This window comes from Corvus hawaiiensis, chromosome 3 (assembly GCF_020740725.1).
Source record: "Corvus hawaiiensis isolate bCorHaw1 chromosome 3, bCorHaw1.pri.cur, whole genome shotgun sequence".
Taxonomy (NCBI): Eukaryota; Metazoa; Chordata; class Aves; order Passeriformes; family Corvidae; genus Corvus; species Corvus hawaiiensis.
The window spans coordinates 79,537,676-79,558,178 of NC_063215.1; the positions used below are offsets into that span (position 1 = coordinate 79,537,676).

The following is a 20,503-nucleotide window of genomic DNA, read 5'->3' on the forward strand; positions in this document are numbered from 1 at the left end:
TGCCAATTTGCCTGCTTCATCTACTTAAACTGCACAATAATCAATGACAGTTGTGTGTCAAACTAAACAATAGCCTCAAGTAATTCTACTACCTCAGTATTGTTTTCTTGAGTGTCTGCTGTAGAACTCAGCTGGGATTGATTTCTGACTAAATTGAGTGGCATGGAATAAGGGAAAGAAGGTTGGATCTGAACATGCCCTAATATAGGAATGGACTAGTCCATTACTGTGCTGCTTACTTGCATTCATGCTGAAGTTCTGATCTTTTTTTTCAAAAGAAAGGAGTAGCAGAATAGCAAAAAACCTCTTGCATGACATCTCAGTCCTACATTCCACTAGCTAAAAGCTAGTGTTTTACTGCAGTAGGTGGACAGTAGTTCTGTAAGACTGCAAATTGTATTAAGAAAAAACACATGCTGGATCTTTGGCTAGAGACTCTGCTGTTGTGATTGTTCATGGTAGTATGTTTTCAAACAATTAAAACTGTCAGATACAGGAATCAAACACTTTAGCATGCACCTGTGTTTGGAAGGCTTGCAGATAAGGTAGCCAGTTGGAAGTGACCCATAAGGATCACCAAATACAATTCCCTCCTCCTCAGAGGACTACCAAAATCTAAATCATATGACCAAGAGCCTCATCCTGAAACTAACATGCTTGGTGCTGTGACCACTTTGCCGGGGAATCCAGTGACCAACCACACTCTCAATGAAAAACCTTTTGCTAATGTCCCATCTGAAATTCTTATGCAGCTTCATTTCATTTCCTGATGTCCTAAGTCAACTAAGCAGTCACTAGCATCATCTAGTGGAATGCCAGTCCAGTAGTATTTCTGTACCTCTCAGTTTGATTTTGAGAAATTAGAAATTACAAAGCCTCAAGATAAAAACTAAATTGTGCAGATTTTTTTGCAGTGGCTTGAAAATCACCTTTGGGTCTTACCAGGTGATGAAAGATCAGAGTGCAGGTTTAAGTTGTAAGCCTGTGAGTCCAGCAAGGGAATTTCTAGCGTTGCCTAAAGCCCAATTGCACTGGAATCTCATCTTGATTATGGGTAAAGTCTTTTGGGATACAGATTCCCTTTGCTGCAAGAACTCTTAATTGTTCCTTGTGCTGATTCCAAACTGCTATAGGCAACAAAATAGTAGCACAAATCTTTCTTCTGTATTTCAATAAGCAAAAGAGCTACCTTAAAAATTTAGTTACTATCAAATATTGTACTACTTACCACACTACAGAGCTAATCCTGTTGGCTTCATTACAAGCAGAATCAGTTATAAGATTGCAAAATCCCTCTTTTAGTGTTGACTTAACATAGCTCTACATTTAAATTTTACATGTTTTTGACACGAACAATTTAAAATATTCTACAATCTGACACATTTTGTTCATGCATACTGCATTCATTTTCTCTATCATTGCTTCCAGCAAAATCTTAGTCTAGTCCAATAAATAACATAAAAAATAAAGTAATTCATGATAACCAAAATAATTAAATAATAGGAGTAGGTTAAAGATCAGCATTCATTTTTTAAATTAAATTTAAAAGCCTGCAGTAGTTACTTAGAAGATTGGCAAGTTTTACAAATAACATCACCAAGCATTTTAGAGAGAAACACAGCCGCATTAGAATGGAGTCATTAGGCAATACATTTATTTTGAAGCCAATTAACCTTTTGTCAGAGAAATGTCGGAGCTGTAATGGTTTCAGCAGTGGAGGTCAGCCTGTAACAGAGGCACGTATGACAGCGATTACGCTGTCTGACATATGCTGGAGTCTGAGAGTACAGCCATGGAATGAGAATCTGCCTTCGTTTGTATTCCGCTCTGCATTTTCAGGGAGCAGGCAATCTTGACCTATCCATTTAGGTAATTAAAGCTTCTATTTGGAAGTGTCCTGCAGGAAGGTGAAATTTGGGGGAGATAAATGGCTGCTGCTCACTGTATCCAGCCACTTCCATCATTTGATGGACTGCCTGAAACAGGCTGCATTGCCAAGTCCTCATAAAAATAGAGATGAATTGGGCAGGAGACAATTCTCTAAGGCAAAGCAATTCTGTCATCTTCCTTCTTGCAGCATATAATTTAATTGTTAGCCAAGGCAGACAGCTGACTCAGGGGCCTTTCTCTAATGACTTTCCCACCATCTTCCATTTGCTAGGAAATTATTTCAGTGTATTTACTTGCAAGCTAACTTTGTTTGACAATGAGAGATGTCACTTCAATAGCTCAGCTGGTTGTCACAGCTGTGCCAGGACTTACCTTCCAGGCAATTTTGTTTCCTACGTGACCATGCTCAACAGCAATTGGAAAGTCTCCTCTGTCATAAAACTTGCGAAAAGCTGTGCGTTTTGCTGGTCTTTGTTTTACTGATCCTGCAGGTGGGGGCCCTCTTACCTTAAAAAGAAAAAAGCCAAACAAAATAAAAAACCCCACAGTTTAGTGGTAATATAGTTTTAGAAAAAGCCTAAAGCTTGGCTTAAAAAAGATATAAAAGAAGAATAATACTGATCTCCCAAATTATAGTTTGCTTTCTTCTTTACATGCTACACTTCACTTCTTTGAAAGTACACTTTGATAATGATCTACAGGTTTTGTTAATTGGTTTTTTTTATTTGCCACTTTCAGATTGTCCTATAAAAACTGGTTATATTTTAAAGTAGATCTCTCCATTATAATAGGATTTTTAAGCAAAAATAAAACACCAAGAAGGTATTGACATTACATAGTAGAAGTTGTTGGAAAATTAAGTATTTCTCCTTTTTCTGTTTATTTCTAGAAGTAATTTAACTTGGTGCATTGGTTTAACAAAACCTGGTTTCTGGGGGCAGGAAATAAAAAAATAAAAGAGAGAGCTGCTCGAAACTTCTATGTCTGGCGCAGGGCCATTCGCTGAAAGCTCTGACAATGGGCAGGTTACTAGCCCAATTAGACAAGCTGGTAACGCCTCTGTAATGACATATTTAAGAAAGGAGAAACCTCAAGAAGTTCTCTTTCTTGCTCCCCCTGGGCCCCTTCCTGGAGAGGGCCGCTGGGCCCTTCCTGGCATGACAGCCAGGGCCGTGCCACTGAGGGGGGGAGGGCCACTCTAGCTCATGCCGGGGGGCTGCTGGGGGCCGCCTGGCCGGACCCTCCTGAGGCCGGGACCGTGCAGCCAGGCCCCTCCTGAGGCCAGAAGCGCCCGTGGGGTGCTGGCAGGGATCACGTAGCCAGCAGTGAGAGACATGGCGAGCAATTCCCCGATGTGGAGCCCGGATGAGATCAGCCTCTCAACTGCAACTTGCAGACACCAGCTTTCTTCCAAGTAAGAAGAAAAGCGAGGACACGTGAGGAAAACCAACATGGCGGCACCGAGGTCAGTGAAAAAAAAGGAGGAGGAGGAGGTACGCTACGCGCCGGAGCTGAGATTCTCCTGCAAGCCATGGTGAGGACTATAATACAACAAACTGCTTCCCTGTAATTCATGAGGTGCATGGGGGGGTGCAGAGATCCACACGCAGCCCTTGAAGAAGAGTGTTCACACTGGAGTGCGTGGATACTGAAAAGCTGTAATCTAGTGAAGAACTCAGAGAGAGATGACCCTTGCTTTTAGAGATCGAGGAAGAGAGCCTTTGCTTCCAAACTAGAGCACCTCATCCTTAAAAGACTAAACCCCATGAACTAAAATGAGCCACACTAGGCAGTTGTGGGAAGACTGCTTAACCCGTGGGAGGGACTTCACATTGCAGCAGGTTCGGGCAGGCCGTTGCTTGTCAAATTTAAAACTATGCTAGAAAAGTCCGCAGAGAACTATCTCCTGTGGGAAGGATCCCATGGCATAGCAGAAGAAACTCTTTTCCTTAAACACACTGAAGAAAGACTTTTAAGAAGTGAAATACTGATCAAAACCCCATGTTTTGTTTCCTTGAGCGGCTGGTAAAAAGAGGGAGGGATTGGGGAAGAAAGGTGTTCTGAAAGTTTGCTTTGGCTCTCATTACCCTTTTTACTTTTAATTCTGTCAATAATAAATCTTCTTTATACAGTTTAAGTTTTTAATCTGTTTTGCCTTAAAAGTGTTTTCTTTTCAATAATCCTTATCTCAACTCATGAAGTTTTTTTAATTTCACCTCCTCTGCTTAACTATAGCAGAGGAAAATAAGTAAATGGGTTTTTTTTGTGGGTGCTTGGTGCTTAACCAACTTCAACCTGCGACACTTAATTTCCAACTAATATTACTGTTTGCACATTCTACTGTTTTTTCCTAGTCATTAGATAATGAGATTAGGTAATCTCTTCCAGCATATCCCTTCCCTAAATGCTATGGATTTGGCTTTCATATGACTTCTAGTCCGTCAGTATTGATGGCTGAAGCACTGGAAAGAATGAAGGTCTTTTGCTCAGACCTCTCTTGTCTGCCTGTGAGGAAATTTGATTTTGCTCCACTTAGTTCCTTATCTGAGCTATTGCTGTTTTAGCATATGGCATAGTCTGAATGACAGTCCAATTCCAAAATGCTCATGCTGGAACCTTTTTCTCAGACAAACATGGTAGTAACAGCAACTAACAATTGGCACTACGATAATAGAATTTCAAGTACTTATAAGAAATCTATAGTTTAAGCTAATTAACAAAGCTAATCTCAAATGCTAAAAGAGTCTAAGAGAGCTAAACTAATCTCAAATGTCCTTGACAACTGATTCTTCACTAAGAAACTCTCTAGCTGTGCATCTGGGATAAGAACTTCCTACAATTCTCTGCATGTTTCTTTTGTAAAAATACTTTCATGATTTGCTAGAAAGTCTCATTTTCAAAAAAAGGTGAGAGCTTCAATGATCATAAACCATACCCAGTATTTTGTATTGTTCTATTTGTCTTCAGTGACCCTTACATTAGTTTCTAGCAGTAAAGACATTCAGCTTTCCAGTGAACAGATTGTAAACTTGTAAATTCTCTGTTTCATTTGGACTTTTCTGTAATTTAACTCTGGTAACTACAGATCTAAATTTGACTTGGCACATTTTTCCCCCAAAGCGTTTTCACATAATTTTCCACTGGCCAAGGTAGAGAGGTCTACTAGTGATATGCCTACACTGTACTCTCCTATAAATTGCTTCAAATAGGGCTACTAAACTCTGATCTATTGTTGCATACTTCTGTCCCTGATAGACCATGTCCAGCGAAAATAGATTTGATATGCACAGCTGTAACTTTGCTTAGTAAACACATCTGCAGCAGTTGAGAGTAATACTCCAAGAAAAGCGTTTCTAACCAATGTAAATAAACCTCCACTTGCTTCTCTGCAGAGGAACAATTTGTTCTATGCCACCAGTATAAGTATTTTCACTGGTTTTTTTATGGGTTGATTTTGGTTTTTTTTTTTCATTTGAGGCAAGTCTCATAGTCACTGCGCTTTAAGGCCACTGGAAAAGCACCTCTGTTCTTTTGTATATTTTTCACAAACAGGTCTTTCACACATCCTTTAAAACATTATTTTCTGTACAATATTAGAGGCCACTGCTAGATTTTAACTTAAATTATTGTTAAAGAATATGTTGTCTTGATTACATGAGATACAATCTGAATTATTTCTAGCAGATTATCATAATTAGAGGTAGCTAATGCAATCCCAAATTACATCTTCCCTGATACCGAACATTCTCTTCCTCCCAACTCATGTTAGTAAATTTGCTATGAGCATTTTCCTACTGCACGTTACAAATTTTCTAGAAAATACGTTTACATTAATTAAATTTCTTCCTATTCTTTATCCAGGAACAAAGATGCTGGAAGGACTAAAAGTATTTTGGTATCAAACCCATTCTGTTGTGCATTGTCCTTACATGAAGGCTTAGAAGCTCCATCTTAAGTAGTATACCTACTCTGGCCTGCAATCTCAAAAAAAGGTATGGTAGAATTAGAAAAGGTTCAGAAGAGGATAATGACTGAGGGTATGGAATGGCTTTCACAAGAAGAGAATACAGTGTGGAAATTATTGCTATGGAGGAATAAAATAAATATAAAATAATGACATTATGGAAAAGGTAATAAGGACAGATTTTCCACTATCACCTTCAGTAAAAGTATGGGACATTAAAAAAAATCTAGTTAGTAAAAAGTTTGGAACAAACAAAAGTAATGTATTCATGTGCCAAATAGTGGATTTATGGAACTCCTGGCCAAAAGTCAGTATTGGAAATACTCAAAGTTTCTGTACATTCAAGCTGTGACTGGAAAAGTTGATGAAAAATAAATCCATTCAGGTTGACTAAATCCTTATTATCATTAATCATAAATACAATGAGTATTATTTTTCATGTGATACAGTCTTTTTGGTAGATCTCTCAGCCTTACATTTAGTCTCTCATGGCGACATCACACTGGCACATCATAGTTATCCATTGATTAACTGCCACAGCAGTTAATATTTTCCAGATGATGAGCTCAATGTTAATAATATAATTTCTTGTCATAGTTTTAAGTACATTATGTTGTACTTTGTACTACTATAATATTTAATTCCATTTCTATTACACCAGTTCTCAAAGGCTTCCACTTCTATCTGTGCCACACCATGATCTTCATCTATTTTAATAACAACTCCAAACATTATGTCAACTATATATTTCATTATGCAACCCTGATTTTTTCAATGAAAATATTAAATAAAGTTATTCCTGAAACCAAATATTAAGAAGTTTCATTAATAAATTTCATCTATTATCATATCTCTCATTTCAATATTACATGCCATTATTGTCTCGACTTCAACATGGACATTTTTACCCTCCTAACACATCTAGTACTGTGTAACTACCAAAGTACTGTGTATAGCTGGAGAAGTAGCAGCATACAGAATACTTGAAAATAGTCTCAACAGAGTGAGCTGTTGTTTTTCCCTTTGTCTTAAAGATGCTTTTCTTGTCAGGTTGGTCTGCAATAGGTACAGAGACCTTTAAATACCTGGAAGAGTAACTGACTTCAAAGCAATGAAATGATCAAGACAGGAATTAGCCTAACATCAGTCTAGAACAAAGAAACATCAGCAATCAGGAAGACAGTGGAACTGTCCCTGCATTGAAGATACAGTAATGTTGCATGACTGAAGAATACTTTTGTTCTCCTTTACTTCATGAAGACAGCTTGTTTCACTTGTATCTGACAAACCTAGGTTATGAGACCTTTGCTAGAGTGGCTGCATTGAGACAGTACTGCTTACCTTTTGCAAACAGTTTCTTTTCCTTCCAGTCTTCATTACTAGGGAGGTTGCCACAGAGCCCTATTCTCTAATGCAGACACCACTTTGGGTCATTCTAGCTGTGCACAGTCTGCCTGAGGAAAAGTTTATGTGTATGATTTCCTCTTTTACTTTTTTGCAATTCCTGATCTAAGCCTGGACCACATGATCTCTACAGGTCTCTCTCAGCTGAGGCTTCTCAGTTGCTAAGTGAAATACACAAAAAGTAATCACAATGCTTTTCTTTGGTATAACGAGTTTTGCCTTCTTACATTTTATATTGTTATAATTACTGATAAAAAGGTCATTCTAAAAGTATTCCATTTATTGGAAAAATAGTAACAAATACTATCTTCTTCAAGCTAATAAAAATTTTTCATTGCAATATAGTGAGAAAGATTAAGATTAGAGTTCCAGTTAATTAAAGGCTAATATTCATGATGGCAAAGTATATGAAGCAATAAACAGATTCTGAGGTTCGTTAAATGCCAAAGAGAAGTTGAAGAGTTTGATAATTGCAAAACTAATTTATTGTAATTCTATGCCATTGAACTATGTGACAAGATAAAAGATACAAGCCATTAAGCAAAAAAGAGAGAAAGACCATATTTCTTTGATTCATGGGCATTGAAAGCCATTTTACAAGGTTGCATTCTTAAACTTTTCAGTGATGGCACATTAGGAAAATGACTAAGAAAAATTATTTGAAGCCAGGTTTAAACAGTGATTAATATTTGAAGACTGAATTTTATACATTTTCTGAGTGTCAAACTCTATGCACACTTGGGGACCTAAACACGTGCCTGTGTAGTACAACTGGCGGATTTGTGAACACTAACACTAGTTTCATGAGCAGTTTAAGTCAAACAAAAACTGGACTGAGATCCTACTGTTCTTATATAACAATTCATGTATTATATAAAAAAAAGGGCAAGTGATGTAATCAAATTTAATAGTTAAAAATATTTTTTTTTTATTAACCCAGATTAATGCATTTAGAAGAAAGAAACTACTTCCATTTATTGTCTGCCAAGATTCTTACAAGAAAATTGGAATTTAACCGTAGACTTTTATGTTTTCTCCTCACAAAAATATTTCATTAAATTTATTTTTGAAGCTACAGGGATAAAAGCTATATGACCACTCAGCTGTCTTACCTAAAAAAGGCAGTCTTCCTTGAGAATATAATGCCATATTATCACCTTGAAGAATGAAATCTTCAGAAATAAAACCATAAATATCCATTCTTTGTATTCAAACTAAAAAATGTATGGGTACAAAATTGCACTGTACCCACAGAATAAAGTTTACTAATGCATGCTGTCTCGGGAAGATGTAAAGGCGATGGCATTAAGGAAATGTCTGTGTTACCACTGACAGACTCTTTGTTTCATCCTCCTCTTTTGCTGGTGTTAAACTTGGCTAATGCAGCATAGTTCAACTGGCAATCCACTTATTTTGGCATGGGAAAGATCCTAATTTGATTAAACTGACTGAGGTGGTTAATACATTCTGCAATCATGTTTGGATCTTGTTATGCAGTCATACCAAAAATTGAATGAAAAATTTCAAATGACAGGAGAGTAAGATGTAAGATGTCCCAGTAGGTACTCCTGAGTTCCACATTAATGGCTTTTATTTAATATCAATATCACAGGCATTCAATATCAAAAGAATGTGATCCATCGACATGTATCAGACAAAAGCTTTTTATAACCAAAAAGAAACAGGGAGATATTTCTTCAAATGTGCCACTCTTGATATGCTTTAAATGATGCCTAACATCTAATGCTTAAAAGCTGCTTCTGGGGCTATTCCACAGATCTGGACAACAGATCAAAGCCCATCTCATAGCTTCAAAAGTCAAATTGAGAAAACACAATTTTATGACCCCCAAATGAAACTACTGATAGGTCAGCAAACATTACAAATGCTTCCAAAGCACTAGAACTTGAAAGAAAAATTAGACATGTGATTTTGTACAATGATACTGTATCTCGTTATTGCCTTGAGACACTACAGAAAGTAAGTCATAAGCTGCATGCAGAATTACTCTATTTCACCACCTCAGAAATGTTATTTTTGATTGGAGAAGAGATAAGCTGTTTCTGTAAGACAGATGTGCTTATGTTATAAACTGCTCTACAGCACTTTGTTCTTGAAATGTCCTTCATCTCTTATTCTCTACTGGAATACAGTGTAACTATTTCACATAATTTAGATTTCTCTCCTGATGCTTGCCAAGAAATTTTCTTTGATGCAAAGGGAGAAGAGTGACAACTGCTAATATATTTCTCTACTAACACAGTTCTTTCCTTCCAGTCCAGATATAGTCTTGCTCTGTTAGTTTCACAAAGCTTTCCAGTGCATCAATTGCACTAAATCTGGAAGCCTTCCAAATTTTTCCTGATAGCTATTTTACTCTGTGGCAGGTTTTTTTGTTTTCAGTGCTACTGTTGCTGATAAAGGTATTTATTAACCTGCTAAGATATCTGGCCTTTTTGCAGGAAAAACTGATGAATTGATTTCTTTGATGTTAAATTCAAATCATTCCCTCACAAGAGAACACTAGCAGGAAACAAATAGTTTTTAATTCCTATCATATGCAGTTGAAAAGGTTTTAACAATCTCTGCTTGTCTGCTTGGCATATAGGTAAAAAAAACTCTTCCAAGAAGAGGTAAAATTTTCCTTGGTGAAAGAGTCAGTTTTGTCTCATACCAGAAGTCAAATTTGTAGGATGCAAGTGAAAAGGAGCACTCAGAATATTTCTTCACAATGCTGACAGTAGCTGGGTTGGTAATGTGAAGGGACAAATGTGTCTTTCACAGGTCATAATGTGAAATATATACTTCCATATATATAATATACTTCCATAATTTTGTTATTTGAAATGCTTTTCATATTGGCAAATGCAGGATTAATCACTTTCTGTGGTAACTGATATTCCCCAGATAGTTTGTTTCAATCTCCGTAACTACCTAGACTGTTTGTTTGCAACCCGTCTACTTGAAATATAATTTTTCATGCCTAAAAGTAATGATAAAGTTTTATTATATGGATGTTAATAATTTCAGAACAACTGGAAGTTATACTGTTATTGAAGGCTACTAAATCTGCATGGAAATACATTAATCTTGACCAGAACATATGAAATATTTAAATAAAAACTTTGAACTTTTTAGTCTGTAGAATACTATTACCATTTCTATTTATTGAATATAGCTGTTCCTCATACCGAAGCTCTTAAGCAGCATCTTTAATCCATACGCCATTGTTACTGTAGGCTAAATCAATCTGCCCCATATTCAGGGCAGTGAGAATTCTGTGGTCTCTTTGAGGTCTAGAAGATATGGGGGACCCTTTTGTTAACTTTAAAAAAATTCTTTACATAAAGTTATCATCTTCATACCTTTTAGCACTTTTTATTCTGGCAATCATATGTTGATATTTTTTAATCATCAGTGACCAATTTTAAATCTATCCAGTGTCAAGTCCTATGCTTTTCTTTTAGAATTGTTCCACTTATGTGTGCTATGACTTAAGAAGTGGCTTAAATGCTATTTAATTGCTTATTTCCTTAAGACCTTTACTGGAGCCCTTCCCCCCCTTTTTCTTTCCTGAAATATCTGAAAGTAATGTACCATGAACTTTACCATGATTCTTTAATAGACTGTTTGGGAAGGAGTTGATAACTATTTGGACATCATGATGTCTCAGGTGTGAAGTACAGCTAGATTAACTCATGTTGAATGCCAAAGCCTGCCCCATTTTTTAAAATCTTACTATTGTTTTTTGCGATCAATTATTTCTGTCATGCTACCAAAAATGCCTTAAAATATTACAAATCTCTTTCTTTTCAGTAAGCTGATTAGACTGGAGAGTACTGACAGGGGTTTTGGGGCTTTTTTTGCCATATTGGAAAGGAGTCTGAGACACAGATTCTTTTTAGCATTGTGATCATTCACTGCCATAGGCTGTCCATAGCTTCAGCTGTAATTTCCTCAGTTTCTTTCCACATAAGATAATTAGACCTTAAAATGTCACTTCAGCAGCTTGCTAGCCTTCCTGTCCTATATATTTATGTGATTATAGATTCAGATAGGCATTTTTTTCATTATTGCATACATCTTTTATTCCACTTACACTTGAAATAACACAGAAGATTGACCTAAGCTTTTCTCTGGTTCACAGGAAGATTCTCAGGGATTTTTTTTTTTTGCATAGGAAGGCATATTCTGTCTAGCTAGTCAAAACATGATTTTTAAGCAGTTTGAGAGCTCATTTCATTCTTTACACTCAAAGCATCCCCACAGCAGATGTAGAGCTTTTTCCTTCATCTTCCAGCAAATATGACCAACTATCTATTTTCTTTACTTCATCATGATTATTTCTTCTTATTATACTCATCATCTCCAGAACTGATTGCTAGGGTGCTAGCGGAGCAGAATCTCAACCTTCCCCAGTTTTGAGCTTACCAGGAAGCATGAAGATATCCTTAGGTGAAAGACAAAGGACAGGAAAAGGGCATATAGTATATATTATTAGCAAAGTAGCCTTAACTACCTAGACATTGAACACATAAAACTTAATGAAAATTTTCATTTCTTGGTGATTTGAAGAGCCTAAAAAATTAACAAGGATCATTTTTACTTAGAAGAAACTGAAAATTATGCATAATGTGCAGAATAAAAGTGGTTCTTTTAGACGTTATACCATTTCTCATTCAAATTATGTCTAATTCATCTCATTTTCTTGTGTTGTAACATACACATTTATACTCAGTTCAGTTTAAATTGACACCACCAATTTACTGTGTACAGACTCCTTACACAACAAGTGGTGTGGCAGAAAAAGAGAGAACACATTATCTATGTGACTTCAATGTACTAGGATGCTTTTTTCCTAGCATCTTCTGATGCAGTTTTATATGGTATATATGGTATTCTGAGCAGAGACTGGAATGAAGGTATTTAGCTTCAAGGGGAGTGCTCTAATCAAATTATTTATATCTTATTTCTTGTACGTGGTTCTAGAACCCTTGAAAACATTGTTTTAGTTAAAAACATATCCTAAATGCATCAATTGCAGTGCTATAACTGAAAAAATCTAAGACTTTCATAGCGCAGATGAGTGTCAACCTCCAGGGCACCAAAAGAGGACACTAGCTATTCCTGAAATTTATCAAAGAAATAAAAATACCAATATAAATTAAGGTGGAACTATGATGAAACTGCTCAACATAGCATCTAGGAAAGGGCATTAATAATAAAACTATTAAAAAAACCTCCCAAATGCAAAATTGTATCAATATTGTACAGGTACATCAAAGTGAAATATTACTGTCTCCATACATTAGTCAAAAGTAATTGTTCTAAAAACCCCACAACTCACAACTATGCACATTAAGAGTTGAAAAGTATACATTATAGACTAGAGTGATAAATAGGTTGCTTACTAACGTTGGTAATTAGCAATAGGAAACTTTCACTGGGCATTTTTTTATTTATTGACTCCCAGCTCCTTAAGGAGGACCAGAGTGCATCAGAAAATCTAGTGCCACAAGGAAAAAACTGCTACAACTACACAGAACAATGCAATACAAAAAAAAAAAAATGTTTTTTGAGTTTCACTAAACTTGGAAAGTAGGCAGAGTGTCTCAGGGAATCATATTCTTTGTATGCTTAATATAGTTTCCATTTTAATTTCAATTACAATTATAATTATAATTACAGAATCATTATCACCACTTTGTAAGAACAATAAAAGATAAAAAAGATTGTATATTGATAGATTTAAACACTTCCCAAGCAGACAAGAACAAGTATACAACATATGCAAACCATATAATTTATAGTAAATTTGGATATAATGTGGCAATGAAGAAAAAGTCAGCTGTGTTAGCTAGTATATAAATCTGATGCCAAACATACCCAAGGTGTACCCCTTGGTTACGGGGAAAAAAATCAACAAAACATCACATTCCTCCTATCAAAAAAGCTGGGATGCTCATCACTTTGCATAAGTCTTTCTTTCAAGGAGGAATAGCACCATTGACTTCAGAACCCAGACATGCAGTAGAAGGGTGAGCACAACATCAGCTTAAGGCACAGATACTAGAAAGCTTGTGTGTATACATTTCAACAGTTTCACGACTGGGCATAAGCAGCAACGATTGGATAATTTGACTATATGTGTAAGTATCTTCTTACCTAGACTGATTTTTTTTTTTTTTTTATCAAACTGCTAGGATTTTAATTAAATGAATCACAAATTCTTGGTTTCACACAGAGTATTTTTCTGTAGCTCAAAGAAATTGCATAGGCTGCTTCGTCCGGTAACCTTGCCGGCTTTGCTATTAGATCTCAGCACAGCAACTGACGGAGAATGCAGGAGACCTAGGCTGTAATTCAGATGCAACAGCATTTATTTGCCATGCTACTAGATGCAATCCTTGTATATTAAGCTTTTTTTTTTAAAGAGCTTTGACTGATTTATTCAAATTTACATTTTGACAGAAAGTTCAGATTCTCTTTTTCTGAGACATAGCTGGACTATAAACTGCTTCAATTATTTATTTGGAGCTTCATTTCCTAACACAGGTACTCATGTCTACTCTAATTTTGTATATCCTTGCCTCTCAGACTAGCATCTCTAAGTGAAGAGAATTAATTTTCGAACTCCCAGTTTGAACTTCAAGACATAGAGATCATATTTTAAAGACCATGCCAATCAAAGTAAAAAAATTTATATTGTTTTAATTATAAAGAACAGTATTTTAAAATAAATCAACCTGTAGGAAAGGAAAACAGAATTCCAGTAAAAGTTTCAATTTTCAGTATCACAAAGTATAGTTCTGTTGGGACCTGGCAGACTCTTGAGATAAGATAGAAAACATAGAAGAAACACAGTTAACATGATCTAGTTGTAGATGGAGTTAAGGGAAAAGGAGCTAGATTTTTAAGTGGCAGAACAGAAATACAAATAATTTTACTCCACATAAGTTGCAAGAGAATCAATTAGAAAAACCGTAAGAGCTTGTCAGAAAGCAGTTCTTCCATGAACACAAATGAACAAGAATTATGGCTCTGAGACATGGAAGTTTTTAAAATTGTTTTCCTTTGCTCTCACTGCACCATTTTTCCACATACAATGAAAAAAAAAAAAAAAGAAAAAGAAAAGAAAAAAGCCTTCATTATTATGAAAGAAGCTTATCCAATATGGAGAAATGAAGGACTGTTTGAAAAAGCATTGAAAACAGAGTTCAAATAGATGTGACGTTCCCCCTCAGTTTCGAATCTTTATGACTTTTTTCAACATACACAGCAATTTTGCTGGGGGTCATTTAAACAAATCATCTTTCAGTGTCCATCATGCTGCTAGATATAAATACAGACACTAGGATGAAGACTGCGAGGTATCTGGCTATTCTGAACAACATCATAGAGTTTGTTGTCATAAAGCTACATAGGTCATTTTTTTCTGTCAGAGGAGCCAGTTTTCAGTAAGCTAACCTGGATACCAAAAGATAACTGGCAATTTGAGCATGATTCTCTACCTGGCAAAATTTATTTTAATTTTCATAGTTTTCTCCACCTTTTTGGGTAGAAGAAATGCTCTTTCCAGTAAAGAGTAAAAAGTAAAGTTGAAACCCCAGCAGTGACAACTGGAAACTAGCAGTAAAAAATTAGGCCTCATCCATCTTTTCTTGAACTCATTCAGCTTACCACAAGATAAGCACAAGCATGAGTTTTTTGCAGAACTGAGGATCAACAAAAAAAGAGACCACAGTAATAGAACATTATGCATTAATAATCATTGTAAAGATACTTATGATTTGTTTCTAACCCATTACAATTGTTTATTTTCTTATTAGCTCTATTTTCCTTGACAAATGCAATCAACATATACAGAATCTAGCAACAAGATTTGTAGATAGGGTGAATAACATTAGACTAATTTACATAACCAACAAAATCAAAATAGAAGCTCTCCTTCAGCTCTGTAACAGAAACTGCAACTTCAAAGTTAAACAGAAATTGATAAAAAAACCTGACAATTTTATTTGATATGTATCAATTACACAATCTCAGAAAGAAAAGATGGCTGGCTAATTGTGAAGTAAAAATTTGAAAGACTGGTGAGCAGTAACTATTATTTACTTATCAGATTTATTAACCTTTTAAGAAAAATTTAATTTTGAATCATACAGCATTTGACAGTTCAGCTGTCAACTGAGAGCAACTAATAATAACATTGATACAAGTCAGAATAAAGTACTGCATCTAATAATAGAATAGAATCAAGAAATCATTAAGGTAGGAAAAGATCCCTGAGATCATCGAGTCCAACCCTTAACCCAGCACTTCCAAGTCCACCACTAAACAATGCTCTTAAGTGCCACATCTTCATGCCTTCTCAATTATTTCCAGGTATGCTGACTCAACCACTTCCCTGGACAGCCTGTTCCAGGACTAGACAACCTTTTTGGTGAAGTTTTGCTCATATCCAATACAAACCTCCCCATGTCCAATCTGAGGCTGTTTCCCCTTGTTCTATCGCTTCTTACTTGGGAGGAGACTGACCCCCACCTCACTTTACCTTCCTTTCACTTTCCTTTCTCTGTAGAGGGTGATAAGGTGTCCCCTAAATCTCCTTTGCTCCAGACTAAGCTACGTGCTGATAGTTTTTAATTTTACTGGTTACAAACATTTAGCTCAATTTTTCAATCCTTTTTTTCATATTGAATTCTCTACAAATTTACATGAAAATGGTTTCTAATAAGGTGTATGGACAACGTTTACATTTCTGGGACACTTTTTTCTGTGAAAAAACTCAAGTGCAATGAAAAATTGCTTGTTACCCATCCATCTAACAAGAGCTCTCTTGGTGAATTTATGAGATTACTGAAAAAAAATGAAAATCTCCAGCTGATCATATATTAAATTTTGTATTTTATTGCCCAAGTACTTGCAATCTCACATTTTATTTTCCAGGACAAAATAGCCATAGTTGTAAGCTACTCTTCAAAGTCTTGAGTATAGTGATTCTACTCTGAATTATGCTTTCTTTTTCAAAAGAAAAGATGGTCTTCCAAAAGATGGCTGACTTAGATGGATTGAAGAGACTACTTAGAAAGTCTACCTAATTCAAACTGTGTTTTATTATAAACCAAATAACTCCATTACAAATTAATTGCCAAATTGCTAAAAATATTTGCACAACAAATCAGTACAATAGATAAGAGTGAGGGAATTCAGATAGTCTCATAAACAATTTTGAAACATGAGACAGTAAACTCATTTAAACTCATTGAGCAAATTACTTGCTATGAATTATTTCCTTTATTCCTGAAAAAAATGAGGCTCTAAAATTTCAGGTTTATGTGATCAGTCAGCTTTTGCTTTACATTTATCAATCAAAATACTTTCAGCTAGTAATAAAAGAAGGAAGAAATTAATCATATGGTTACTGGTAAAATCATAACTTGAAAAAAATCTCAACAAAAGATACTTAGGATTATACAGTGTTGCCACAAAAGAAAACTACAAAGATGCGCAGGCAGAGCATGCAATTAGAAAAATCTGATTTCCAGAATTAAGCCAGATTGTAACTGGCATAATAAAAACATTGATGTCAGACACTGGAGTCTGCAATAATAAAGGGTATTAGAAAGGATTAAAGAGGCTGTAAGAGATTATCAAACTAATCACAGCTAATATTGGCACAAATCAGTTATCAGAAGCCATATATTAAAATCTTTAGATATGTCTCCTTCAGAAACATGAAGTCCTAATAACTCAAAAAATAAAGAGAAAAATGTATATACATAATAAACCCCAGCATTTTGAAAACCTAGTGAGGTGCCAGTGGAAAATCCACTTTGAGGCCAGTTCAATGCTGAATAAAAGGAGGGTTCCCAGCATCTGAAAGGACATAAGATTTATTTGCTATCTGTATTCATCTTTTTATTCTGTCCTATTAAAATAGATATTCTATCATGTGTTTTGTTGTCAGGCCTTTCTTACTGCGATCCAGAAAAAACCTATACACCCTCTCCCTACGTCCCCCAGATGGGTTGCAGAACAGCTGTCATCCAAGGATCATTAGCAGGCAACCAGATTATCAGACTCAAGAGCACCTACATAAAAAACTCTAAACGTTCAGTTGTCAGTTTTCTTTAGATCGTCAATGAACAGAATCTACTGCTGAAAGAATATGAAATAAATTTCGAAGAAGTTTACATATATTTTTAAAAATTAAAAAAATGAAAAAGGCAAAAAAAGGTGCAATTAGCCAAAAGAATTGTAAAAGGCCAATGCCAAAAAATATGGTTCCATGCACAATTTTTTGGTGAATTTTCCAGTTTCAACAGATAAGAAGAAACAGAGAGAATGCACTCATAAAGATACAGCTTCTGTGAAGATCAAAACCATATTGAGTAACTGCATAGAGAATTCAGAAAAAACAAAATTAGAGCAATGACAGAGCTCGATGACAGGTAAAACCTATTTTCAAAACTACTGGAAGTGTTGACATCTAAAATCTTAACAGTAACTACACCTCAGTGACAAAATAACTTTGCTCAAATAAACATAAAGTTTGCTTAAAAATGATGCAAAGATAAACCACCCCTCAATAACTCTAATAATATATTTTCGTATTTCTTTCTCACGTGTTTTTGTCTTTTAACTCTGGAAGAAAAGGGTCATTATCTATCACACTGACCAATAAACTGGATTAGACATAATGAAACTGCAGACAAATTGAATCAGAGTAAAATACTCTCACATAGGGACAAAGACTAAATGAAAATAAAACGTTAGTAATTATCACTACGTGATAGATGTATTTCCATACCATTTCTGTAGCTTTCTGAGAATAGTCTGCCAGAATATTCCTCCAAGCTCTTCAGTTTTCTGTTTCAGTGAAATAATTATCTTCAAATATTTCTATCATGTGCATAAGATGCATTTAAGATTTTTAAATCAGTAACAGATACAATAACTTTGAGCTTCTCATCTTGATATGGTTTTATACAATGCCATCAGCAGATCCTGCACTTTTACTATGGCTTCTAGTGATAATGTGCTATGAATCTGCAATTACACCATTAAGAATAGTACAGTAACACACATTTTTCAAAGATTCGAAAGCCATATAGATAAGGTAATCTCAGAAAACAAAGAAGTTACCCTTTCTCTGGCTTGCTTTGTTTTCACTTATGGGAAGAAAATGATCCACAAAGGAATTATTAGTAAAATTTTATGCTGTTTAACACCTTAGTATTTCTGCATGCTAAGGAATAAACACAGGAACATGACTGTAAATAATATCTGGTGTTGAGAAACAAATTATTGTGAAAATCAAATACGTGACCACAAATCTTTGCTCTGAGGCAAAGGCAGCATAAAGTTCCAACTAGTTTTAGAGAATGACAGAATATGCAGAGTTGGAAGGGACCCACAAGGATTATCGAGTCCAACTCTCAGCCCTGCCCAGGACAATTCCCAAGAGGCACATCATGTGCCTGAGACCATTGTGTAAATGTTTCTTGAACTCTGTCAGGCTTGGTGCTGTGACCACTTCCTAATTGAAAAACATCCCAGTGCCCAAAATTGAAGAAAATCTTCCCCTAACATTGCAAAAGCGATGATTGTTCTGGAATCAGCAATGTTGCAGTAATTATTATTGATATTGATATTATTCATGTGACTGAAACTGCCTGAAATGCAGTGTTCTGATAAACACTCAAGACTGGATAATTGTGGTATGATTGATTTGTGCCTTTTCTTCTCCTCCTACATCTTCATTGATTCATTAGTTTCATGGGGCTTGCTGTAGCCAAAGCAGGAAGGGAACATGGAATATTGCAATAGTATTGTGATATAAACCTGGAAGTTTATTAAAACAGCTTAAAGACATTTTAATTAATGAATAATAAATTACATTTTTACAGGAAAAGTACAGGAACTAGAAATGTTCACAGTGATTTTTTGAAAACTGCTCAGAAAAAAACAGCACTTTTATGCTAAAAAAGGAAGAATACCTAACCTGGGGTTATTCCTAAAAACCCAATCATGACTGGGAGATGAGTAAAATCTAACAAAATAAACAGATTAAAATTCCTCTGAAAAAGCTATTTCTAAAGAGAATATGCAAGCCTTAAATAATCTGAAAGCAATATTAGAGAAAATACTGAGAATGTTAACCTATTGAGAAATAGATTATTTCCTAACAGAAAAAAAAAGCTAAAAAAAATTGAATTATCCACGAAACAGTAAATATGGGGAAGAGATACAAAATGAATTAAATGCTTATCAGCGTAATAATTTTCCTGCTTTTAGTTAATGACATTGAAAATACTGCATGATGTCCAGCACTCAGGAATATGTACCCCAGTCCATTGGGAATGGAAAAATAAAAAAAAAGTATTTAACTGGATAATGACAACAGCATAGAATAAATAATAGACTACAGAGGTATTCCATACAGTATATATTATATTGCAAACTATATCACAAAAGAACTATGATGAATGTGAAACTTCATGAGAAAGAAAAAGGGAGAGAATGCATACACACAGCCTGAACATTTTTGCCCAATACACCTGAATAGTACACCAAGTGAAAACTGAATGTATCACAAAGAAGTAAAGAGAACCAAGGATCCTCTAGAGGATAAAGAATTCATTCTAAATATAATAGGTTTAATAAAGAACTAATCCTAATAGACCTGTTTTTAAATTTTAGATGTGATTATAGAAACGCTTACACATTGGACCCTTAGCTCCATTGCCTGAAGCAGGAAATCATGCCTGCCAGTGTATCTTCGAGGGATCACTGTCAAGGGCAAGCTTCAGTAGTGGCTTTGCTATCACAACATTCCTATACAATGAGCTGATCTAACATCTCACCACTGCTTAAAGGTAGAGTTTCCTTTTTTGCTACTCCCTGCTACCCAGCATACACTCCCAACATCTGACTTTTACTGGGTGACATGTTTGTGAGTGTTCCCTGAGCTGAGTCCTCTGAATAATTTGATAGAAATCTAACCTAGGAGAAAAAAGTTGATAGTTTTTTGCTGGCTTAGCAAGCTAAATCACCTTACTCTAGTGTCAGAGGAACAGGAGAGATGACACAAGAAGAGAGGCTGCAAAATGAAGACCAGGGGAGAAAAAAAAATTATAAGCAATCAAGATTTCTAGGCAGTAGTAAAGTGTTATATGAGCTCACCTGCTCATGGAACCATACCTGCAGAAAAGAGAATTTACTGCTGCTTTTGGAAGCTGG

At 35.4% G+C, this 20,503-nt stretch overlaps 1 protein-coding gene across 1 annotated transcript in view; it reads right to left on the minus strand.

Moving 5' to 3' along the window:
• Positions 1–20,503, minus strand: part of PACRG (parkin coregulated) — a 223,746-nt gene that overhangs the window by 171,806 nt on the left and 31,437 nt on the right. The window contains exon 5 of the mRNA XM_048296681.1: positions 2,263–2,397. Coding sequence (XP_048152638.1) covers positions 2,263–2,397 — 135 coding nt within the window. The remainder of the gene's footprint in view (positions 1–2,262; positions 2,398–20,503) is intronic.